Source organism: Scyliorhinus torazame, chromosome 3 (genome assembly GCF_047496885.1).
Source record: "Scyliorhinus torazame isolate Kashiwa2021f chromosome 3, sScyTor2.1, whole genome shotgun sequence".
Classification (NCBI taxonomy): domain Eukaryota; kingdom Metazoa; phylum Chordata; class Chondrichthyes; order Carcharhiniformes; family Scyliorhinidae; genus Scyliorhinus; species Scyliorhinus torazame.
The window spans coordinates 275,653,344-275,677,637 of NC_092709.1; the positions used below are offsets into that span (position 1 = coordinate 275,653,344).

At 45.0% G+C, this 24,294-nt stretch overlaps 1 protein-coding gene across 2 annotated transcripts in view; it reads left to right on the forward strand.

Annotated features, from left to right (window-relative positions):
- dnai1.2 (dynein, axonemal, intermediate chain 1, paralog 2) overlaps positions 1-24,294 on the forward strand; it is a 441,248-nt gene that overhangs the window by 150,168 nt on the left and 266,786 nt on the right. For both annotated transcript variants that reach the window (XM_072497265.1, XM_072497264.1), the window contains exons 10-12: positions 6,665-6,749; positions 10,435-10,552; positions 17,347-17,390. In XM_072497265.1, the coding sequence (XP_072353366.1) occupies positions 6,665-6,749; positions 10,435-10,552; positions 17,347-17,390 (247 nt within the window). The remainder of the gene's footprint in view (positions 1-6,664; positions 6,750-10,434; positions 10,553-17,346; positions 17,391-24,294) is intronic.

Genomic DNA, 24,294 nt, shown 5'->3' on the forward strand with positions numbered 1-24,294 from the left:
CCCAAACAACCCAACGTTAACATCTAGCCTCCAATAATATGGAAGTGTGAGGAAAACAAAGGTCATTTTAATGGATTTATATGTTTCTGTGCCTGGAAGAATAACCTACAGATTTATGATGGTCTGGGAGTTGGTTTCAATTCCAAATGTGGGTGGAATTTTCCCATAATTTGTCAGAGTGTTAGGCTCTGACTCAAAATCAGCATGTATCTCTCCAGATGCACTGCCTAGTATTCAGACCAAATCTGACAAAAAGAAGGTGGGTGGCGTGCTTTACGCCGTCAGTCTGTGGTGCGGGGATCTGATAGAGCCGGTCGGCTCCACAGAGATCGGGGAGCCATCTTTAAAGGTCTCCCGGATCAGAACTGAGGTGGAACTCCCCACAGCAGCTCCCCCTCCCCCACCCAGCACACAAGTATTGGGGGCTCTATCCCCCATCCTGTACCATGAAGGTATCGGAGGGTCTCCACTCTTCCATGGCACAATTATCGCGGGCTCACTCCCAATTATTAGGGATTATACCCCTTCCCCCTCCAGAACCATCAGAGTAGTATCACACGCGTTCATCCCCTCACCATCAGGTTCTTTCCTCCCCCACCCCTCAATGTCAGAAGCCCCCTGTCACTGCCAGGTACCCCCCTTCAAAGGCCCCGGCGCACACCACACATAATGGTAACCCCCCCTCAATTGAGCTCCACAGAGGATCTGCCCCGGCACAGGTTGGCACAGCCAGGTTGGCACTACCAGCATTGCAGCAGTGCTAACCTGAAATGGCCAAACTGTGTCTGTGGGGTTCCAGAGCACCGCCCTCCATGAGCTATACTTAACTTGGTATCCTGGTGAGATTCCCTCGACTGTTTCCCATCTTCTTTAGTCTGTTGTGAACCTCGCCGATGTGTTTGAATATTCAGTGAGGAGGGAACATGTTACGGATAGGCCCTTTACTAATATTCAGAAGGGGAGAGCCTCATTACATCACCAGTAAGCTGTGGGGGAAAATCAGGAAATGATATCCCACTGGCGAGAATCTCATTTCATAACTCGCAAAATTTTACACCCGCATCACTGTTTATGCTCGTGGTGAACCTGGGTGTAAAATCGTCCCCTGTGTTTCTATTGTGCTCAGAGAGAGTCATGGGGTGAAGAGTAAATAGAGACTGGCAGAAATAACAGCGATTGCTTAGCAACTGGGGGCCTTTTAAGGCAGAAAGACTCTTGAATTTCATTTTTAGCTGAATTTGTTTGCAGTTAAACATAGTACATCAGGAATGAACATCTCTCAACTCTGCCAGGAATAGAAAGGGAGCTGCAAAGAGGCAGACTTTCCAAAGACCCAAGTATAGCCGAGATAACCAGGGAATTGGAACAGAGAGAATGTTTCAGAGAGCAAGACTCAAGTTAAGAGAACTGAGATCAAGGTATTGTTCATGAGAATTCAAGGAAAAAGTAAACAAAGTGTTCTGAGTTAAAGAGACAGTTGCACAGAATTGAAGTGGGAAAGCAACTGTGAATAGTTGTGCAGCAGTCAAAACAACGAAGAAATCCTGAAAGAGAAGGTGTAAAACCTGGATATTGGATTAGTTGCTAAAAGTGGAGTGGAAGCCTTGTTTGAAAGAGTAATTTGGAAAACCTGACTGGATTTCAGATCCACTGATGGAAAGTATTGTTGTGAAGGAAGATTTTAAAGCGTATATTTTTTGAGAGTGGAGTTTAGAAACTCTTATGTGACAATCATCTGGGGGGATTCTGAGGAGATATGTCCACGACACTCAGTTAAGTTCAGAGCAGCGTGTATGTATTTGACCACAGCCAATCTGTGCTGGGAATTTGTGTTAGTGAGACAATTGTAGCTTTAGATATATTTTGTAATTCGTGTTAACTTTAAAATCTGTGTGTATTTGTTGAACTAGGGGAGAGGAAATGAGTATCATAATCAAACTTTTCATTTTTAATAAACGTTTTTGTCCTTGTTGGTAACATTAATTAGCTGTCCTGTGACTGTTCCTCCATGTTTTCTAAAAAAAACTAAAAGTTATGGTCTTTTGAGCCAGGATTCCATTCTGGGAATTTTCCTGTTCAGGTAGAACACTAACTGGGATCGTAACAGAAGGCTGCTGATGCCAAAATCAGAAGCATGTCCCCATTTCTAAAAGTTTAACTGAAGAGCAATTGAGCTTCTAAACTAGGCAATTAGCTGTGATTTTATGTTGCCTAGTCCATTTGTTGCAAGGCGCATGGGAATAACATTGGGAATGAATCACACCACCTATGAGAAATTTCTGCAAGAGTAGGTAAAGAGGCTTGTCAGGCCCATGGCTACACTTATCAGGATAGTCAGCTGGCAAAGCTGGCAGTGTTTGTTAGTTTTCTGACTTTATTTATTCACTGTTTTGTGCCTACCATAAGAAATAAGGAGAGATTGTGAGATGATGGGGGCTTACATACGGCGATATAGTGAAGTTTGAGTACAGGAATCAGATTCCCCATGGGAATCGTGCTTTCTAGAGAGGCTCTTCCTTCAGTGTGGAGTAAAGGATGAAAAGGAAATGGAGGAGGGCAGCTGTGCCCTGCAGTCTGGCCAGGTGAGGAACCTGCAGTTGCCCAAGGGCCTGCAGAGGGATCAAATTAGCAGGCTGGCCGAGGTATGAGAAGCTTCTAATCTGCCCGCAGAGTATATAGGCAAAGGATGACTTTCTTGCAGGCATCATAGCCTGAGTGTCTTCACAGACTCCGTCCATAGAATCCCTACAGTGCAGAAGGAGGCCATTCGGCACATTGAATGTGCACCGAACCTCTGAAAGAATACCCTACCTAGGCCCACTCCCTCGCCCTATCCCTGTAACCCCACCTAATCAGACATCCTTGAACACTAAGGGGCAACTTTAGCATGGCTAATCCACCTAACCTACACATATTTGGACTGTGGGAGGAAACCAACAGAGATCCAAGATGGCGTTGGAGCGTGGCGACTCTCTGCGAGCTCTCCTGAACAGATCCTCTTTTTACATCTCTTATTATCGTACCATTATGTATTTTCTTTTTATCTTATTTTCTTTTCATGTACTTAATGATCTGTTGCAGAAAAATACTTTTCATTGTACCTCGGTACACGTGACAATAAACAAATCCAAATCCAACTGGAGGAAACCCACGTAGATATGGGGAGAACGTGAAATCTTCACACAGTCACCAACAATTGAACCCCCGTCCCTGACATTGTGAGGCAGCAGTGTTAACCACTGTGCTACCATGCTGCCCATATTGTCTGGGGGATAATAAGGACCCTCTGTGAAAAGCTGGCTGAGGAGATTGGTTCAAATTTTTGTGACCAATCTATGCCTTTCGCTCTGTGGCCTTGATCCTGGAGAGTAAGTCCAGGCACCAGTTGGAGACCTTTTTAGCATCTCACAAGCATTGCACTAAGTTAGTGGCAGGCACAATGTTAAGGTGAGCAAATTAATTCATTTCATGCAAAACAGATAATACTAGTCAGGCTGAGAGGGCCAGAAGCCTTTCAGGTATAGCTGGATCCCCCTAAGTGCAAGGGTTCATCGATTGTATGCAATCTTTTGGAGGGTTGGTGCAGACGCGATAAGCCTTCTGCACTGTAGGGATTCTATGATATGGCCATCATAGGTCCATGAGGACAGCCAGGGGCATTTGTGACTTAAAAAGGTTTCCATTACATCAATGTTTTGCTTGTCTGACCATCATCAGAAGTTTATGAAGGTGTGTGCCTGCTATTCTTGGATCAGTCATGATATACATATTCTTAGGCACTTTCAAGTACCAGGAATGTTCTGCCCATTAGAGACTTTGGATGTCTGGCTTCTTGGAGACAAGGCATACCTGTTTAAGAGGTAGCCCATGACCCCTGTGAGAAATCTGTGTAGCGAGGCTTTGATGCATCTATCAGAGCTATCATCAAGCAGACCGCTGATCTGCTTCAAATTAGATTTTAATGTTTGGACCATGCAAGTGACTCTCTGCACATTCTCTGATTTTTGTCTCATTCATCATCCAGGTGTGCTCTGCTACACAACCTGGTACTCTAGAGAGGGGAGGCCCTAGTAGAGGATAATCTTATGGAGCGAATCATATTCGCTGATGACAAGTCTCAAATGAGTCTGAGGATGAGGAGGTGGAGCCTTGCCAACCAGCGGCTGAAGCCGCAATGCAACAGGCTTTTGACGGCAGGGAGGCATGGAAGTCTCTTATGGTGTAACAATTTAACCGGGAATGTTGAATTTACAAAGGCATAACATCTTTGCCGAATATACCTTTTCTTGGTATCTCCTATGCTTCGACACCAGAGCTGCCTGTGTGTGTGCCAACATTGAGGCACAAAATGAGGCAGTTCAGAATGGCCTACATGAGCAAAAACACCCTTGACAGCATTTTGTCAGTCAAACTACAAATCAGGACACCAAAGCCACAACACAAATGAAGTCAGAAAGTAAGTAAATGTAACACCATCAGTTAATGCAGAATAGAAGCAACCTTTCTCCAAACAACATATACTATACAATGATCCTTGTGACCCCACATGTGATGTATGTGTTTTCTTAATTCTCTTTTGGATGCCAAAGAGTGGTGCTCCTTCCTCACTGCCAGTTGTGGTGGAGACAGGCTGCTGACCATTTAGACGACTGACAGGTGTATTCTGGTCACCTGAGCCCTTGAGGCATGGTGGCAGGATTCTCATTTGTCACCATGGCACTCTGAGGCATTTGTGTTGTGGCAGAGGGGGGAGTAGAAGAGGCTATCCCCGTCAGGAGTGCCCTGAAAGTTGTCTCCCACGCTCCCTCCGCTGATTGGGACAACAGTTGATCAGACACTGTCCTGATGTCCATTTGGCCTTCCTGAGAGAACCTGGATCTGGCTGTGACTTCAGGCATCTTGCCTTGGCCCTGCACAACTGAGCTTTGATACATGGTAATGGAATGCAGCTTAAATGGCATACCAAATATGCCATCAGCCAGCCACTGAGTTTGGCCTTCCATGACAGTTGTAAACTCAATAGAGGAAGCCACACATTTTGAAGAGCGAGTGATCACAGTGCTTATGGCCTGGATGGACTCCTCCACTGCATGTGCCAGTTCACACAACGACTCTTGATGCTCTGCCATATCTCATATACCTCGCACTGTATGTCCTGCATCTGCCACATGATGGTTGAGTCCAGAGGCTCATCAATCACCTGGCGATCAGCATCTAAGTCACCTCCAACTACCAGATGCCTGTACAATCTCATTCTCCGACAGCTGGTCCTGTGACTGTGATGTCCACACACCAGTATGCGTAGCCCTTGCTAGAAACTCACACATACCGTCAGAGGTGTATGCATCTGCACGAGTGCTAGATGCTGTGCAAAGAAGTGACAGTGCATTCTATGAGACTCCCTCCTCTTCCTCCTCAGAGGTTAACATTGGGCCCTTTGGGCTGGTGTCTGCAGTTGCCGAAGTTTCACATATGGGGGCAACAACAAGGATTATGAAGGGCACTATCATCATTTGTGATGCCCCCCTCCTTTCAGAATATGTTGATGCACTTTAATGCATACCGAATGATTTTGAATTCAGGCTCTGTGGGTGCCAGTGGTATATGGGTGGCACGGTAGCACAATGGTTACCACTGTTGCTTCACAGTGCCAGGGACCCAGGTTCGATTCCGGGCTTGGGTCACTGTCTGTGCGGAGTCTGCACGTTCTCCCCATGTCTGCGTAGGTTTCCTCCCGCAAGTCCTGAAAGACGTGCTTGTTAGGTGAGTTGGACAATGTGAATTTTCCCTCAGTGTACCCGAACAGGCGCCGGAATGTGGCTACTCGGGGGGTTTTCACAGTAACTTCATTGCAGTGTTAATGTAAGCCTACTTGTGACGCTATTAAAGATTATTATTAAATATTATTATCATAAGGTTGTGAAAGCAATTGTACCTCCCATATTGCCATATTGATATCCCTCACCAAATGAATACCAGAGATTATTCTCATCTGTGTCTTAGAAACATGGTTAAAATGCAATACAATATTTCTAGGGGTTTATTATTCACAACAGTTTTGACAAAAACATTTTGATTTGTTACAATGTAATATCAAAGTCTAGTTATTTTTAGGAAAAGAATGTCCATTACATTTGTAAAATTATAGTATGTAATGTACAATGGCTGGAACTTCACGAATCTTCCTTTTGCACTGATGGTGCACCCTTGCAGCGGGCGAAGGGTGCATTCAATGACAAACCCGAATGATAACGGTGGGACCAGCAGATCTCACTGCCGGCCAAAGGTGCCCCCCCACCCATTTTGCCCGGGTTGTCCAGCCCAAAGGGTACACTATCTTCAATGTACCCAGTTTACGTGCAACAATTGCATTTCCTTAAATTTTTAGTGATGTATGTGAACAATACATATAATTATTAATTTAGAATATATCTATGAAGTTTTATTCATTTACGGATAATACAAAACATATTGAATGTACTCTTTTGTGCTTTGCTTCTCTTTCTTTGTTACATTTTTGTATATACCAGTAATTTAAATTAGCGTTTTTTGTGCAGTGCGCATTGAAATTTGCTGATTATTGCTAACTGTGTTCCATAATCATAACATTTGTTTTGATCACTATTTGCTTCTGAATTTGCTTATTAATGTTTAATCCTTCCAGAGTGATGATATTTCAAGGGTGAGTAAAGTTGCCAAAATAGTGGAACGAATGGTGAACCAGAATTCCTTTGATGACATTCTACAAGGTAATCTAAAAATGTAAACTTTAAAAAGATTAAAATTCAGGATAAAATATTGCTACTTTTAATCCTAAAAAATGTTTTTATTTAAAGGGGATTGATTGGAGATTTGATAGAGGTGTACAGCATTGAGACATGTTTAGATTAGGTAGACAAGGAAAAGCTGTTCCAATTAGCTAATCGTGCAAGGACTTGGAGACACAGGTTAAGGGTTTTGGTAAGAGAGACGGGGAGAAGAGGGAGAGAAATGCGATGAAAACCTTTTTTTAATGCAGCGATGGCAATGACCTGGAACTTGCTGCCCACAAGAATGATGGAACAGAAACAAAATCTTGCGAAAGTTAGGATGACGAACGTCTCGCCGGTGAGATCTAGTTTCCTCATTTTTCCTGCCCCTCACTGGTGGTGCTACGAGGTGTGGGTGGGAACCTCATTTAAATAGATATTAATAAATTTTAATATTGCTAACTGGCCTCCCCACCACATGATCCCCCTTCACTGAAGAATGAGATACAGTCTAGGGGAATGGCTGGGGGTGTCCCGCCCGTCCCCCTCCCACGGGGGAGATAGACATAGACATGCCTGGCAGGGCCAGCCTCTGCCATTGGGAGGGCCTCCAGTTATATGGGGGGGGGGGTCGATACCCTTGAAAGTGAAGTGAGGTGCGGTGGGGACTTGGTAGTTAGGGGGGGAAACTTGGTAATGAGGGCGTGGGGGTGGGAGGAACTTGCCAGTAATGAGGAGAGTGTTGCAATACTGCTGTGGTGATGGAGGAAAAGGAAAGAGAGCCCAAAATGCCTCCCTAGTTGGGGAGGGGGGGGGGTGGTTGGGGCTGGCAAAGACTCTGATACTATTGCAGGGTGAGGGAGGGGGTCCTCTTTGTCTATCGGGGTGGAGGAAGTATATTGGCAGTGCAGTATGGTCTGCCCTTTAAAGATGGCATCCCAATCTCTGTGGAGCTCATCTTGCCGGCCCTGCCCCGCCAGACTGATGCATAAACCACGCACCCATATTTACTTTTGTCAGAGCGGCTAATATCCTATCTGCAAACTCGGCACTACATCTGGAGAGATAGTCAGAGCCTGAAATTCTGACAAATTATGGGAAAATTCTGCTCAATGACTTTGAAAGGAAATTGGATGGAATTTAGGGGCCAAAGTGATAGATAAGTGGAATGCAACTGACTAGATTGCTCTGCAGAGAACCTGCATGGACATCATGGGCCAAATAGCCTCCATCTGAAATACATCTTTTTAGATTAATTTCCTATTTTACTTCCTGAGATTTAATGGTTGACAATCAGTGTAGTTATCAGTAATTCTGCCAGAAATTTACATCCTTCAAAATTAGAGGCTGATTTCTCATTCCACTGCTGTGAGAGCTGAGGTGTATATACTGTGTTTAGGAACATGTGTGAACCCTGCCATATACTGTCCTAAGTGCATCCATGCAGGGACAGACTTGGTCATTAGGGCAGGGGGAAACATTTGTGGGGCGATTCTCCGAGCCCTGCGCCAGGCCGGAGAATCGCCACAACCGCGCCACGATGCCCCAACGCCGGCGCGCGATTCTCCGAGGTGCGGAGAATAGCTGCCATTTGCACCGCCGCGTTTGACGTGGCTCCAGCCGCGGGCTGCTGGAATCGGTGGGGCCGCCGATTCTCCGGCCTTGATGGGCCGAGCGGCCGCGCCGATACGACAGAGTCCCGCCGGCACCGTTCACCCCTGGTCGCTGCCGGCAGGAACTCTGCGGGAACAGTCTGGGGGCGGCCTGTGGGGGGAGAGGGGGGCTCCTTCACCGGGGGGGGGGGGGGAGGGGGGCCTCCGATGGGGTCTGGCCCGTGATCGGGGCCCACCGATCGGCGGGCCGGCCTCGCCCCCCCATGAGCCTACTTTCTGCCGTGGCCAGCCCCATGTTGAGTTGGGGCCGGTGCGCTAAAGAAGTCCCCCGCGCATGTGCATGATTGGCGCGGCCCAACTGCGCATGCGCGGGTTGTCGCAGCGCCCACTTGGCACTGGGTAAGGAGGCTAGAGCGGCGTGAACCGCTCCAGCGCCATGCTGGCCCCCTGTGGGGGCCAGAATCGTACGTAACCAGGCCCGGTTCGCACCGTCGTGAAACGCAACGCCGTTCACAACTGCGCGAACACTTGTGCCCAATATTGGAGAATCGCCCCCATGGTGTCTGACTGAGATGAAGGATAAGAAATAGGAGCATTATGAGTATTCCCATATGCCTTTTCTCCATTTTCCCTCCACGGCCCATCTATAGGTTCCCACTGGTCAAGAACGGAACAGCAGCTTTAGTGCTCAGTGAGGCACTGAATGGCCAACGCAAGGCTTTCTTTCATTTTGTTTAAAGTGTGAGTGTGCCAGCCATTGTTGAGGGCAAAGTTGAACTTGTACTTCGTTGCCTATTGCATCTGATGTGCCATGCTGGTGGCTACTCTTTCCATAGAAATAAACATCAGCACAAATGCCTGACCTTTTCTAATTATTATTATTTTTTTCCAATTAAGGAGCAATTTAGTGTGGCCAATCCATCTACCCTGCACATCTTTGGGTTGTGGGGGTGAGACCCACGCAGACACGGGGAGAACGTGCAAACTCCACACAGACAGTGACCCGGGGCCGGGATCGAACCTGGGTCCTCTGTGCTGTGAAGCAGCAGTGCTAACCACTGTGCCACATGCCGGCCCCCAGCTTTTTCAATTATGGCAGCTCATTCTCATATATATTTCATTCACATTACCATCATAAGTGATTTTAGAATTTTTCGGAGTGGAACTTGTCCAAACCAGCAATTTGAAGAGGGCTTATTGTAAACTGTCTGTCTGTTATATACTGTGCCTGTTTTTACTTTCCATTAACTTGGAAAATATTGCCACGGCTTTTAATTGTAAACCAAATGAAAGTGTTATTTGAGGAACGTTTGAGGACTCTGGGTCAGTACTCGTTGGAGTTTAGAAGGCTGAGGGGGGTCTTATTGAAACTTACAGGATACTGCGAGGCCTGGAGAGAGTGGACGTGGAGAGGATGATTCCACTTGTAGGAAAAACTAGAACCAGAGGACACAATCTCAGACCAAAAACACAATCCTTCAAAACAAAGATGAGGAGGAATTTCTTCAGCCAGAGGGTGGTGAATCTATGGAACTCTTTGTTGCAGAAGGCTGTGGAGGCCAAATCACTGAGTGTCTTTAAGATAGAGATAGATAGGTTCTTGATTAATAAGGGGATCAGGGATTATGGGATTATGGGGAGAAGGCAGGAGAATGGGGATGAGAAAAATGAATAAATGGTGGAGCAGACTCGATGGGCTGAGTGGCCTAATTCTGCTCCTATGTCTTATGGAGAGAACAAATCTCGTAAACAGGTTGAACTATTGATCTGTGAACTTCAGTGGGAAGAAGGTTGAATGCGGTGATAAATTGACTACAAGTTCATAATGAGCCCATTTCATATTTCTGGCAGATACGACTTTATCCCCAACAAGAAGTGCATATTGCTACTAAAGAAATAAAAACAACGATATATTTTCAGGGCTCAGTTTTATCTGTTCTATTTCAGTTGACTGGACTTGAATTTTTCATGTACAAATAATAATTCTGAAAATTTTTATGACAAACTATTACCTTTGCTGCATTATTTAAATATATTATTAATTGAATTCAATGTTACTTTTATTTATGCAGACTTCAAGTATTTTGAGGATCCCTCTGATGAATTCAGGGATCAAGAAGGCACTGTCTTACCTCTGTGGAAATACTTTTATGAGAAAGCTAAGAGATTGTCAGTTACTGGCATGTGTTGGTGAGTATTAAAAATATACAATGGGATGCAAGTTTAACAAGTGGCAGTGAAAGAAAAAAGAATTAAGAAACAATATAATTCAGAAAAAAAAGAATAGAGGGACATGAGGAAAAAGTTTTCATCGAGAGGGTGCTGGATGTCTGTTTGAATTGATGGTTCAGGCTGAAATGCTGAACTCATTTGAAAGGTACCTGAATCTAAAATCAAGTGCTGAAACCTCCAAGGCTATGGACCAGTTGATGGAAAGTGGGCTAAAATGAGCAGCTAGTTCTGAGGTGGGGGACGTAAAATTGTGTGAGCAGGATTCCGCCCATCCTAACACAAATGCGATTTTAAAGTGTGGCAGGGTCTTAGATGGGAAGTCTGCCCATGCTCCTAATAAGGGTTTTAAGTGGTCACTGAAGGACCTTTTCTCACCCACCCTTAATTTTTAGGTTGGCGGGCACTCTTTGACAGTGTGGGAAACTGAACAAGGTTTCACACCCATTGTCGAGAAGGTCACCCCAATAGGAAGGCCCCTTCAGACTTGGGAGTGCCCTCCTCTCAGGGATCTGGAAGCTCTGCTCCCTTCCCCACCACCACAGCCTTACCCCTGACACCAAGATAATGCGCCCCCCCTCCGACCCGACCCGACCCTACAGAGCAGCCCTTACCCTCCCTCCCCCACCCAGGGCCGTTTTACCTGAAGTATGGTCCTGGGACTTTGTTTCAGGTACAATACTGGAGTATCTCTTCAGGCCACTACAGCGCTGTGCTTGGAGAGCTGGAGAGCTGGTGGCCAATCTGATTGGTTGATAGATCTTCAAGACAGAACTTCCATCCAAAGATGACACCTTTAACAATATTATACTGATTCAGTGTTGCCTGTGCTATCAGCCAAGGTTAAGTGCTCAAGTTCAGGAATGGGACTTGAAACCACATTCTTCTTCAGAGGGTTTAGACGACCGAAGGATAAAAAAGAAAGGGAAAGTCATTATATTGGTTAAAGAAACAATCCGAACTATGGGGAGGGATGGTGTTCTAGTAGAGCATGAAATTAAGCCATTAGGGCTGAACTCGGGAACAATAGAGGGCAATCACAATCCTGGGAGAATACTATAGAACCCCCAAAATGTGAGAGGGAGATAGAATACCAAATATATACTCAGAATGAGAGATAATACAGAGACAGAAGTCAGGGATTTCAACTACCCTGATATTAATTGGGATAAATTAAGTAGAAAAGTATAATAACTCATCAGGAAACTGTAATAAACATAGGTGAATTTTTTTACATATGTACAAGTTAAACTTTAAATAGCATCTCACTCCCAGTGTAGACCCTGCTGGGAGGATAGGTCTCACCAGGTAAAAGCAAATTATTGCGAATGCTGGAATCTGAAACCAAAAGAGAAAATGCTGGAAAATCTCAGCAGGTCCGGCAGCATCTGTAGGGAGAGAAAAGAGCTGACGTTTTGAGTCCAGACGAACCTTTATCAAAGCTGAAAGACATAGAAAGTGGGAAATATTTATACTGTAGGGTGAGAGAATGAAAGATGAGTTATAGCCACAGAAACTAAGGGAAAAGAGTGCTAATGGCAGTCCCCAGAGAGAATAAAAAGTGTGAAAGGCCATACAGCAGAGAAACTAAGATCAGAGGGTAAGCTGTGACAGATGTAGATGTGGGGGGAGGGGGGGCATGGGTGGGAGAGAGGGGAAGGGAGAAGCAAAGGGGAGAAAAGGTAAGGAAAGGGGAGCATAAGATGGGGGGGGAAATATGTATAAAGAAAGACAAAACAGAAATTTATGGTAAAATACCATTAAAATGAAATGGAATGAAAATAAAGGGGTCGACGTGGGGTAAAGCTAATCGTCTGAAGTTGTTGAATTCAATGTTGAGACCAGAAGACTGAAGCGTACCTAACCGGAAGATGAGATGCTATTCCTCCAGCTTGCGTTGAACTTCACTGGAACAATGCAGCAGGCCAAGGACAGAAATGTGGGCATGGGAGCAGTGTCTTGTGTTAAAATGATAAGCAACGGGAAGGTCAGTGTCCTGAACGCGCACAGACCAAAGGTGCTCAGCAAAGCGATGACCCAGTCTGTGTAAGGTCTCTCCAACATAGAGGAGGCCACATTGGGAGCAGCGAATGGAATAGACCAAATTCACAGCGGTACAAGTGAAACGCTGCTTAAGCTGGAATGAATGTTTTGGGCCTGGGATGTTAAGCATGCAAGAAGTAAAGGGGCAGGTGTTACACCTTCTGCGATTGCATGGGAAGGTCCCATGGCTGATGGGAGAGGCGTTTGGTATGGTGGAGGAGTGGACTAGATTATCTAGGAGGGAACTGTCTCTGCGGAATGCTGACAGGGGGAGTGAAGGGAAGATGTGTTTGATGGTGGCATTGCGCTGGAGTTGGTGAAAATGGCAAAGGATTATGCTTTGCATACGGATGGTTGTCGGGTGAATTGTGAGAACGAGGGGGACCCTGTCTATGTTCTGGGAGGGAGGGGAGGAGGCGAGAGTAGTGGCGTGGGAGATGGACCGCAAGCTGCTGAGGGCCCTGTCAACAACTGTAGGTGGGAAATCAAGGTTGAGGAAGAAGGAACACATTTTCGAAGCACCACTTTGGAAAGTGACATCATCGGAACAAATGCGACGGAAGCGAAGGAGCTGAGGGAAACGGATGGAGTCCTTACAGGGTATAGTGTGTGAAGAGCTGTAGTCCAGCCAACTGTGGGAGTCAGTGGGCTTGTAATGGATATTAGTCGATAGTCTATTGACAGAAATGGAGATAGAAAAGTCAAGGAAGGGAAGGGAAGTGTTTGAGATGGACCAGGTGAAAGTGATGGAGGGGTGGAAACTGGAAGCGAAGTTGATGAATTTTTCCAGGTCTGGATGAGAGCATGAAGCAGCACCAAAATAGTCATCGATGTACCGGTAAAGGAGTTGTGGGAGGGCTCACCAGGCCCTGACTTGGGCCTGCTTTTAGCCTATGGGTTAACGAGCTGCAGATGGTGGGTCTCTGCCCCCTACCTGGGGTGCTCTTATTCAGTGAGGCCCATTGGGAGATCAGTGATTGTTTTTTCATTATTCTCATGGGGTTTATAAAAAAAAGGTACAGAGGGTGCAGAATTCCAAAAATGCACTCTGGAGTACATTTTTAGGCAGCACATAGCAAATTCAAGAGAGAAGGGTCAGGTTTGGTTTTAACTTCACAAAATGAATCTGGATAGGTGGAAAGGGTATCAGTGGGAGAACATTTTTAGTGGTCATGATCCTAATTCAGTTAGATGTAGAATAGTTATGGAAATGATGGAGGTAATCTAAGAGTTCGAGTTTTAAATTTTACCATGCAGAGACGTGATTTGACAGAAGTGGACTATAAATAGTGACTTGAAGGTAAATCAGTATCTGAGCAGAAGGGAATGTTCAACAAAAGGGAGCAAAAGAGGGTTAAGAACAAGCATGTTCCCACAAAAAAATGTTGGGACTCACAAATCCAACCCCCGTCTCGATTCCAAAGTGCATACAGAGTAGGATAAGACAAAAAAGGAAAGATGTGTTAAATGCCAAGAGCTCAATATTGCAGAAAAATATAGAAAGTTCAGGGGTGAAATTAAGATAAGGAAGTTTGGAAAACAAAGAGAGGGCATTGAAAAACATAGGTAAATAAAATCAAGGAAAGCCCAAAGATATTTTAGAATACATGAAGAGCAAGAAGGAAGTTAAAGCGAGAGTAAGACCAATTAGAGCCCAAATGGTAATCCAGTCATGGCTTTCAAGCCAACTACCCTCTCTGCCTGATTAGTTTTGAACTGGATATACTAGTTAACCTGACTGTAAATGGCATCCATGCCGTCCTTTATGCAGTGATGAGTCGCTGTTTGAGAAATGCCACATGGATCTCCAGACGATCCCTGGAACGAATGACAGGTGAAAGGCTGAGTGTCAAATTCACTTTTAAGGTTACAGGCAATGTCCATTACTTCCCACTGGCATCAGCTCTTGCTCCTGCATCGCACACAGCATCGCCAACACGTGTTAATTGTGCACCAATGCAATAATTCTCTGCAGGCCAAGGGCATTAATTCAAGTTCCAATTGAGCATATAAAAAGAGACACTTTGCTGAAACGGTGCTATAATTGAGTTAGGAAGTATATACTTGTATTATTTCATTCTGTAAATAAATGTAAGAGTGAATAAAGATGGCCTCCAATATGACTGAACATTTGGAAAGTCAGAGCTCAATACACCATTGTCAGCATGGCTTTTTGAAGGTAAGTTAAACTTGGCAAACTTGCTTGAGTTCTTTGAGGATGTAGCTAGCAAGGTGGGTAATGAGGAACCTGTGGATGTGGTATATCTAGACTTCCAGAAGGCGTTTGACAAGGTGCTGCATAAAAGACTGTTCCAGAGGTGAGATTGCAGGGAATTAGGGGTAGAATATTAGATTGGATTGAGGATTGGCTGACTGACAGAAAGCAGAGGGCCGGGGCAAATGGGCCCTTCTCTGGCTGACGAACTGTAACTAGCGGAGTGCCGCAGGGGTCAGTCCTCAGCTGTTCACAATCTATGGATGGGATTTACCAGCTGTTCACGCTGGCAGGAAGCTCTGGTCCCACGCCGATAGCATGGGTTTCCCAGCGACGAGGGGTGCTATCAACATGAAATCCCATTGACAATGGCGGGACTGGTAGATCCCTCCGTCTCCGCTGCCGAAAAACACGCGGCAGGGTGGTTGGTAAATCTCACCCTCTATAAATGATCTGCAAGCAGGGACAGAGTGCAACATAGCAAAATTTCCAGATGATACTAAAATAGGTGGGAAAGCAGGTAGTGAAGAGGAGATAAAGATTTTACAGATGAATATAGATAGGCTAGGAGATTGGGCCAAAATTTCACAGATGGGTTATAATGTAGATAATGTGAGATTATCCATTTTAGACAAAAAAATAGAAAAGCGAATTATCTAAATGGAAAGCAGATTCAAAATGCGCCTGGGCAGAGGGATCTTTGTTCATGAATCGCAGCAAGTCAGTGTGCAGGTACAGGATGTAATTAAAATGGCAATGGAAGGTTAGCATTTATTACAAAAAGGGCTGGAATATAAAAGTAGAGAAGTGCTGTTGCAATTGTATAGGGTGTTGGTGAGACCACATCTGGAGTATTGTGTCAAATTTTTGTCTCCTTATTTGAGGAAGGATGTGGTGGCATTGGAGACAGTTCAGAGGAGATTCACCAGATTGATTCCAGGGATGAAAGGGTAGACGTATGAGGAGAGATTAAACAGGTTGGGCACGTACTCGCTGGAGTTTAGAAGAATGAGAGGGGATCTGATTGAAGTACATAAGATACTTAAGAAGATTTATAAAGTAAACGTAGACCAAATGTTCCCCTCTTTATAGGGCCACCTAGACCGAGAGGTCACAGATATAGGTTGAGAGGGGGTAGATTTGAAACTGAGATGAGGAGGAACTACTTCTCGCAGAGGGTGGTGAATTTGTGCAACCTGCTGTCCCATAGTGTGGTGGAATCTGAGTCATTAAATGGCTTCAAGGAGGATATAGATATAATATAGATAAAAATGGGTTAAAGGGGTATTGGGAATAGGTAGGGACGTGGATTTGAGACCAGGAAGAGATCAGCCATGATCTGATTGAATGGTGGTGCAGGTGTGAAGGGCTGAATTGCCTACTTCTGCTCCTAATTCTGATGTTCCTAAGTAATATCCTCCTTCACCAACTACTTTTAAATAATAGTCTGGAGAGATGCAGTCTTCATAGAAATTGGTGCTCGGTCATTTAAATGAAGCTGAACCTGTGATGATACACCTTATGAGTTGGATGGCAAACACTAGGCTGCCATCTTTTCTCCACATTCAATAGCTTCCTCAGGCTGCTTGCACTCTCCTGGTCACCTCAAAGTTGCTCCACCTAGCTGCATCCCCATCTCTGTGCCAGTCTCCTCCTCACTGGAGGAGTCAAAGTCCATAAGCATTGACTCCCATAGCCAGTTGAAACCTCCATTGAAATGAAATGAATGAATGAAATGAAATGAAATGAAATGATGACCCTCTCAAGAAATTTGCACTGTTTCCAGTTGCTGCTGTGCAACAGGGAGAAACTTTCACTAGCAGCATTTCATTTAGGCCTCACCCTCACAGTTTCTCCAAACATGAAAATGTTGCTTCTTCAAGACACAGCCTGCAACAGATTCACAGTATGGCCAACAGCTCCCTCCACAACAGCTTTTGCTAGGATTTTGTCCCATTTAAGCTAACGAGACTGAGCTTCCGTGCATCCTGTGCTGCATTGGTAAAATTGGCAAAAGGTCGGAAAAATAACCGACAATTGCCTGTTTATTGATCTTAATTACCAGTCTGCCACTGATCTGTCAGTCACTGATCCATCTGACTGTCTATAAAATTGGTGAATGTCAAGAAAACATTGGAGAGTCAGCCTGAAGTGAGCCCAGGCGAGTGGACAAGTGATGGCACATAATACTTTGAGTTCTAATGTGCTATGCTACATAATGAAGGAATTCGGGTTCAATTTCATAAAACTAAATTACCAATCAAACTACCGTGCCATGGAGTAGAATATCCATACAATATCCAAAGGAGGTGATGAAAAAGAGTTGGAGCAATTGCTCAGTGAAGTACAAGAGATTGGCTAGGAACAGCATCATTAGCAGAGGCCAGAATGTCTCCACCCTTTATCTACAACTGGAGCAGCTATTTTGCAGCAGAACATAAGAGTGGAAATAAAGAAAGAATAAAAAGTAATTGTAATTTTTGTTTGTAATTTTCAGGAATCCAAGATACCATGACCTTTTTGCAATTGCACATGGCTCCTGTAAGTTGAAATTTAAGATACCTTGTCCTGCATACAGTCAGCTTACTTTCTGTGCATTTTGTGTGTATAATACAAATAATTTAAATACAGGTTCTAAGACTATTTGCAAGAAATTTTAATTCAGGCATTCACGACTATTCTAAACATTCATTTTAACTTTGCTTTAGCTCCGAATGTAGGAAAGGGTAAGGATCCTGGACGTGATTCTCCGCTCCCGCGCCGGTTTGGAGAATCGCCTGGCGCGCCATTTTTCCCCGTGACGCCGGTCCGACGCCCTCCCGCGATGCACCCAAGCGGCGGGAACGGCCCCGTCGAATTCTGCACGGCGCAGGCCGGAGAATTGCCCGGGACACCCAAAATGGCGATTCTCCGCTACACCCGCTATTCTGTGGCCCGGATGGGCCGAGCGGCCTGCCCAAACCGACGGCTTCCCGCCGGCGCCATCCACACCTAGTCGTGCCGGCGGGAACAGTGCGGGAAAGCTGGGGGGGGGGGGGGCGGCCTGTGGGAGGGCGAGGGGGGTTCTTTCACCGGGTTTGCACTCAAAAGGGGTCTGACCCGCGATCGGTGCTCACCGATCGGCGGCTCAGCCTCTCTGAAGGAGGACCTCCTTTCCTCCGCGCCCCGCAAGATCTATCCGACATCTTCTTGCGGGGCGGCCTCGGGGAGGACGGCAACCACGCATGCATGGGTGACGCCAGTTAGGCGGCAGATGACGCGGCGCCGCTTTTATGCGACGCCAATGCCCGGCGCGCGCTGACGACGCTGCTTTAGCGACATGCCGCCCGAGTTTCTCGCGGCCCCGATCCTAGCCCATTTTTGGGCCCTGAATAGGTCGAGATCGGGGCCGTTTCGCGCCGTCGTGAACCTCGACGGCGTTCACGACGGTGTGGGCACTTAGTCGTGGGAGCGGAGAATCGTGCTCTGTATGTCTACCTGGGCAGGGTTGGAAGTTAAAATCAGTACTGGCTGTGTAAACACCTTTTAATAAATAATGCCCAGTGCAAGTTTAATTTCACAATATTATTTTTCCTAATTGTTACCTGAGCTCTAAGTCACAGAATGATTTTGAAAAGATTTGACTAATCATTCCTGTTTTTATCCCCAATAGCACTGCAAAATCTTTCTCATAAGTATCTATCCAAATCCCTTTGGTCGGCTACAATTAAATCTTCTTCTATCATCCTATCAAGCAGTACATTCCAGATCAAGATCACAACTCACCTCTAGTTCTTTTGCCAATTGCCTTCAATCTGTGACCTCTGGTTTCCAACCCTTCTGCCACCCAAAACAGTTTCTCCTTGCTTACTGTATCAAAGCCTTTCATGATTGTAACACCGATATTAAATCTTTTCTTAACCTTCGCTACTGTAAGCAGTACAACCCCAGCTTCTCCAATCTCTCACCATAACTGAAGTTCCTCATCCCTGATAGCATTCGAGTAGATCTCTTCTGCACCCTTTTCCTTTATGTCCTTGCTAAAGTGTTGTATCCAGAACATAATGACCCTGAGTTTACCATTAATGTGCATTCCATTAAGAGTGGAATGGTTAAGAGTGGGAAACATGGAAATACAGGTTTCCCGAAAGTCCTATAGGATTTTTAAATTTTTCTTTCTCTAAGTTACCTGCCTGATGCCAGCCTGATTGACAGGCTGCACATTGGGTAATAAATTCTGCAGCCCCGTTCTGTAGCTGAGCTGACAGCAAGCAGATTGAGTTGGGTGTGAAGGAATTTGTGTGTGACCTTGCCTTCTAATGAACTAGCACCTGTGCAACCAGTTCCCCCTGCACTGATAGCAGGTAGTTTGTGCCTGGTGTCTTAACGCATTAAGATCAAACCTCAAAGCTATCCACTAAAGTATCTGCAGTGTCAGGATATAACCTCATGCAAGTTTGAAGGCAAGTGTCACGACACTCTGGGCTAGTGTGCAGTCAATTCCAGCCCCACTTGACCCCGAGTTGCAACACAAGTGAAATTAGATGTTATTTTAAAATACCTGAGGTCCTTGGCTGAGCCCAATAAACTGCAGTCACCAGGTTTGTAACTTTAACACAAGTAACCTTTTATTATGCACTGTAATATAATTAAACTGGCAGAAAAATGTAACTGACTATCTAATACCTCCTTCCCAATCTTCCCCCGCCCGTTTCTAACTACCCGCTGTCTGCACACACAGACAACAGCACAGAGGGGAAAGGGTGATCGAGAGGTAAAGAAAATATAAATAAAAGTAAAAGTAGAAAGGATCTTTGATGTACTAGGATTGCTTCCAGATGTCTTTCTGGAGTTCAAGCTTTTGTTCTGGTACTTCTTCCTTCTAGACTTGAGATGGTTGTTCTCTGTATATTCAAGATTATTTAAAGTTATTTAAAGATGATGTGCCAAGCATTCATTGATTTTAGAACAATAAAGTATTTATTCACTTCAGCAGAGAGAGAGAGAGGCTGACCCTTTCACTTCCAAGGTCTAAACTCTTTTGTCAATTTCTTTCAAAAAGCATCTCACAGGAACCAATCATTGACTATTGTCAGGCCAAACACTGTCCCTGGCCAACCCACAGGTTGCCAGCCAACCAATTGATCCAACTTCCTCCAAAGCTGGTTCCTAAAATTCCCTTGTCACCTTTTCTCTCTCCAAAATACAAAACCTATGAGCACCATGTCCTAACAAGCAGGCTGCTTTAGCTAGAGTCCTCTGCTTAAAGGCTCATTCCAAAAATAGGTCCAAGGAGCAAAAATAATAAAAGATGAGAAAATGAGAACAAAGGAAATAAACAGGGAGGACTCTTCCACAAGTGACAATGTTTCATCATCATCATCTTCCTGCTCTTCCACCTCATTTTTGTCATCATTGCCTGGCAGGTGGCAGGTTTTTGGTACCTAAAATAGAAAATGTGATGAATAAAGATGGGGAAGTTAAGAGAGTCGTACTTAGACCATGTGTAATTTATATATGAAACCAGATTGCGAAATGAGGACTTGAGATATGCAGAAGAGGATAAGGTATGTGCACACTGTCAACTTTGATGCTTTCAACCCTGCTGCTGGCCATGGCCTCAAATGGTGGCTGCTCCAATGATGGTGGCACCATCTCCTCCTGGATGAGTGCAGCTCCAACAACACTCAAGAAGCTCAACACCATCCAGGACAAAGCAGCCCACTTGATTGCCACCCCTCCAAAAATCTTCAATCCCTCCATCACTCCATCACTAGTTGCCCTTCAGAAGGTGGTGAAGAGTTGCCTTCTTGAACTGCTGCAGTCCGTGAGATGTAGGTACACGGTCAGTGCTGTTAGGAAGGGAGTTCCACGATTTTAACCCGGTGACAGTGAGGGAACGGAGATATATTTCCAAGTCGGTGGTGAGTGACTTGGAGGGGAACCTACAAGCGCTGGGGTTCCAAGGTATCTGCTGCTCTAGTCGTGTGTTTGGAAGGTGCTGCCGAAGGAACCTGCAAGTTCCTGCAGTGCATCATGCCATTGATCGTCAGTGGTGGAGGGATTAAATGTTTGTGGAAGGGGTAGCAATCAAGGGGGTTGCTTTGTCCTGGATGGTGTTGAACTTCTTGAGTGTTGTTGGAGCTGTACTCATCCAGGCAAGTAGTGAGTATTCCAATATCTCCTGATTTGGGCCTGGTGGACAGGCTTTTGGGGGTCGGAGGTGGTCCGGTGCAGACTCACGCGAGTTTCCCCATGGAGGTTGTTGACCTTCTTGAGGTACTGGGCTCCAGTCTTCTTGGTCACGCTCCCTGAGCTGAACGCCACTGCCACTTCCTCCCAGGTGGCAGTGGCTGTCCAATGGCCAACACTGCTTGACTCCCGGGGGAACAGGGCATCCCTTAGCCTCTATCACATCCAACAGACTTCCCAGGTTAGTGTTACCAACGTGTGGGACTGGTCTCCGTGGCTGCATGGCTGCGAGTGGAGTGGAGTTGACTTTGCAGGAGTGATTTAAGTGCTGCTGTCACTTGGGTGGCACCTAGCACAGTGGTTAGCACTGTTGCTTCACGGTTCCAGGGTCTCAGGTTCCATTCCCGGCTTGGGTCACTGTCTGTGCGGAGTCTGAACATTCTCCCTGTCTCTGTTTTCGTCCGGGTGCTCAGGTTTCCTCCCACAAGTCCTAAACGACGTGCTGTTCGGTGAATTGGACATTCTGAATTCTTCTTCTGTGCACCCGAACAGGTGCAGCAATGTGGCGACTAGGGGCTTTTCAATGTAACTTCATTGCAGTGTTATGTAAGTTTACTTGTGACAATACAGATTATTATTATTGTTAGCAGGGAACTGGTGAGTGTGATCTTGGGCGGATCCGGCGAACCACGCGCCGGTAATCCTGTGGGGCCTTGTTAAGTGGCCAATAGCGGCGATGGTCACGCCGGGCCTACGTTGGGGAGCTTGCAGTATTTCCCGCTCGCTTTAGAAACTTTTCCATTAAATTGTGCCCCTAATTTCCTCAAACACTCTTCACAAGATAATCTCACTATCTCCGGGATTAGTCTGGTGAATCTCCTTCATACTCCCTCTCTGGTAAGTGTTGGATAAGGAGACTCCTTGGATAAGGAGACTAAAACTGCAGCCACCCAGCACACAATATTCCAGTGCAGTCGCACCAAGGCTGGATACATTTGCAACAAGGCATCTTTATTCCTGGACTCAAATCTACTTGCAATGAAGGCCAACAAACCATCTGCCTTCCTAATTGCTTGCTGCACCTTTATGCTGCCTTTAACGCCTCACAAAGACATCCAAGTCCCTTTGGACATTAACACTTGCCAACCTCTCACCGTTTAAGAAATACTCTGTCTTTTAGTGTTTTTCCACCAAATTGTTAACTTCACACTTATTCACATTGTATTCCATCTGCCATGTTCTTACTCATTCACTTAGCTCGTCCAGATCCTCTTGAAGCCGCCTTGCATCCTCCTCACAACTGGCATAACAATGAGTTTTGTGTCATTAACAAATTTGAAAATGTTAAATTTGGTCCCTACATCCAAATCATTGATATAGATTGTGAGCAGCTTTGGCCCCAACACTAATCCTCATGGTATCCCCTGAGTAACTCCAAAAATGCGCTATCCATGTAGTTCTCTGCCTCACAAATGCATCACACTAACTCCAGCTGCTGCTCAAATGTCAAAACCTGGAGCTCAAACTTCTGCAGCCTCTTCTCAAACAATTCCTGCAGATGTGCATGTTTAGGACACATGGTGCGGCCGTGACTTTCCACATTCCACAGGATGTTCATTCCACTCGGCCAAGCTAGCCAGCATACCTTAGTTTTACAAAATATTATAATCAGAATAACTTACCAGTTACTCATCAATCAGCTTCTTTATCTGTACCAAAGTAAAAAACAGATACTGCAGGCTGAAAACTGTATAAAAACAAGAGTACTTCCTTGCCCTCTTCACCGAACTCTCTTACTTACCAAATCCCCAGTTCCTCATTCTACAGAGTCACAGACTGTGCAATTTGCAATGAGAGCAACTCAGATCAGTCAGCTCTGCTAGAAACTAGATTAAGCTAGCTACCTAATTGACTAATTATAGCTGCTCGTTAGTAGAGACGTTGTTCATCCCAGCTTCAGAATGGAAGAAATTTAAACTTAAACTGTACTTTTCAGTTAAACGCATACAGAATTGGAATAATATTCCCTCATTTATCAGACTGTTCACTCTGTAAAGTTGCACTTAGTTTGTGCTATATCCCTTTCAAGACCAGTAACCTCTATTTAAGGCTAAATGCCAAATACTGAATACTATACTCCAGATGACCCAGATGAAGTCAAACTTAGGGTTGGATTCTTCCTCCCCGCCCGCCGCAAGAACGCCACGGGTGAGAGATGGGCAATGGAGAAATCCATTGACCACGGGCAGGATTCTCTGGTTGCTGGGCGGGCGCAGCTGGAGAATCCCGCCCTTAGATTCTGGAAAGCTGAAGCATTCTCCTGATCATTTTTGTATTCCAAGCCAGTTGATATAAAGGCCAATATTCCATTATCCTCCTGAAACTCTGTGACTGCATTGTATTTTTGTTTTGAGTTTCCTAGATTCCATTATTTTGAGTAAATTTATGATCTGTTTTTCTTAGTCCCTGGAACTCATGTCATGTCTCCCACTTCCAAGAGGCACATATCATATCCCAGTGGGATTAGGCTACTTGAGTTTTAAAGTCTAAATATCTGTCTTGAAATGGGATCTGATCATACTATGTTATCCTTTCCTGTTTTTTCTATCTAAAAGTCATTTCCCAGTTCATCTTTATCATTGCTTTAAATTTTTCAGTCCGTAATCTATGTATAAATTGCTTTGTACCATTGACAAATTTAATATTACAACTGCCAAGTTCCATTTTTACAAATATTTTGAACAATTGTATTCTTCAGTAGGTTCTTTTGAAACTCTTTTCTTGGCAAAGCCATTTCCATTTATCACTACTTTCTGTTTTCTTTTGCAGAGCAAACTTTCAGGCCATGTGGATTTGATTTATCTATTCCATGAGCCTCAACCTTTCTTATTAGTCTGACAGAGAACTTCATTAAATGTGTTTGGAAATCAAAGCTACATCGACTAGAGTATGGAACATTAAAACAAAAATATTGGAAAAACAGCTGTCAATATTTCAGACCTTAAAACGTTTGATGTGGATAATGTTTTAATTCCACAGATTTTGTCTTGATCTGCTGAATATTACCACCTACCGTATTTGTGTCTATATTTTCACCTTTACAGAATCTTTCAGGTTTCTTTGTTCCTACTGAATTGACCTTGCTTACTTACTTGCTTACCTACCTCCTGAACAATTCCACTAGACTTTTCAGACATAGGGCTCGATCTAATGGCCGCGTTGCGCCAGGAGTGGAGCTGTGCGAGCTGGGTAGAGTGTGGGAGAGGACAAAATT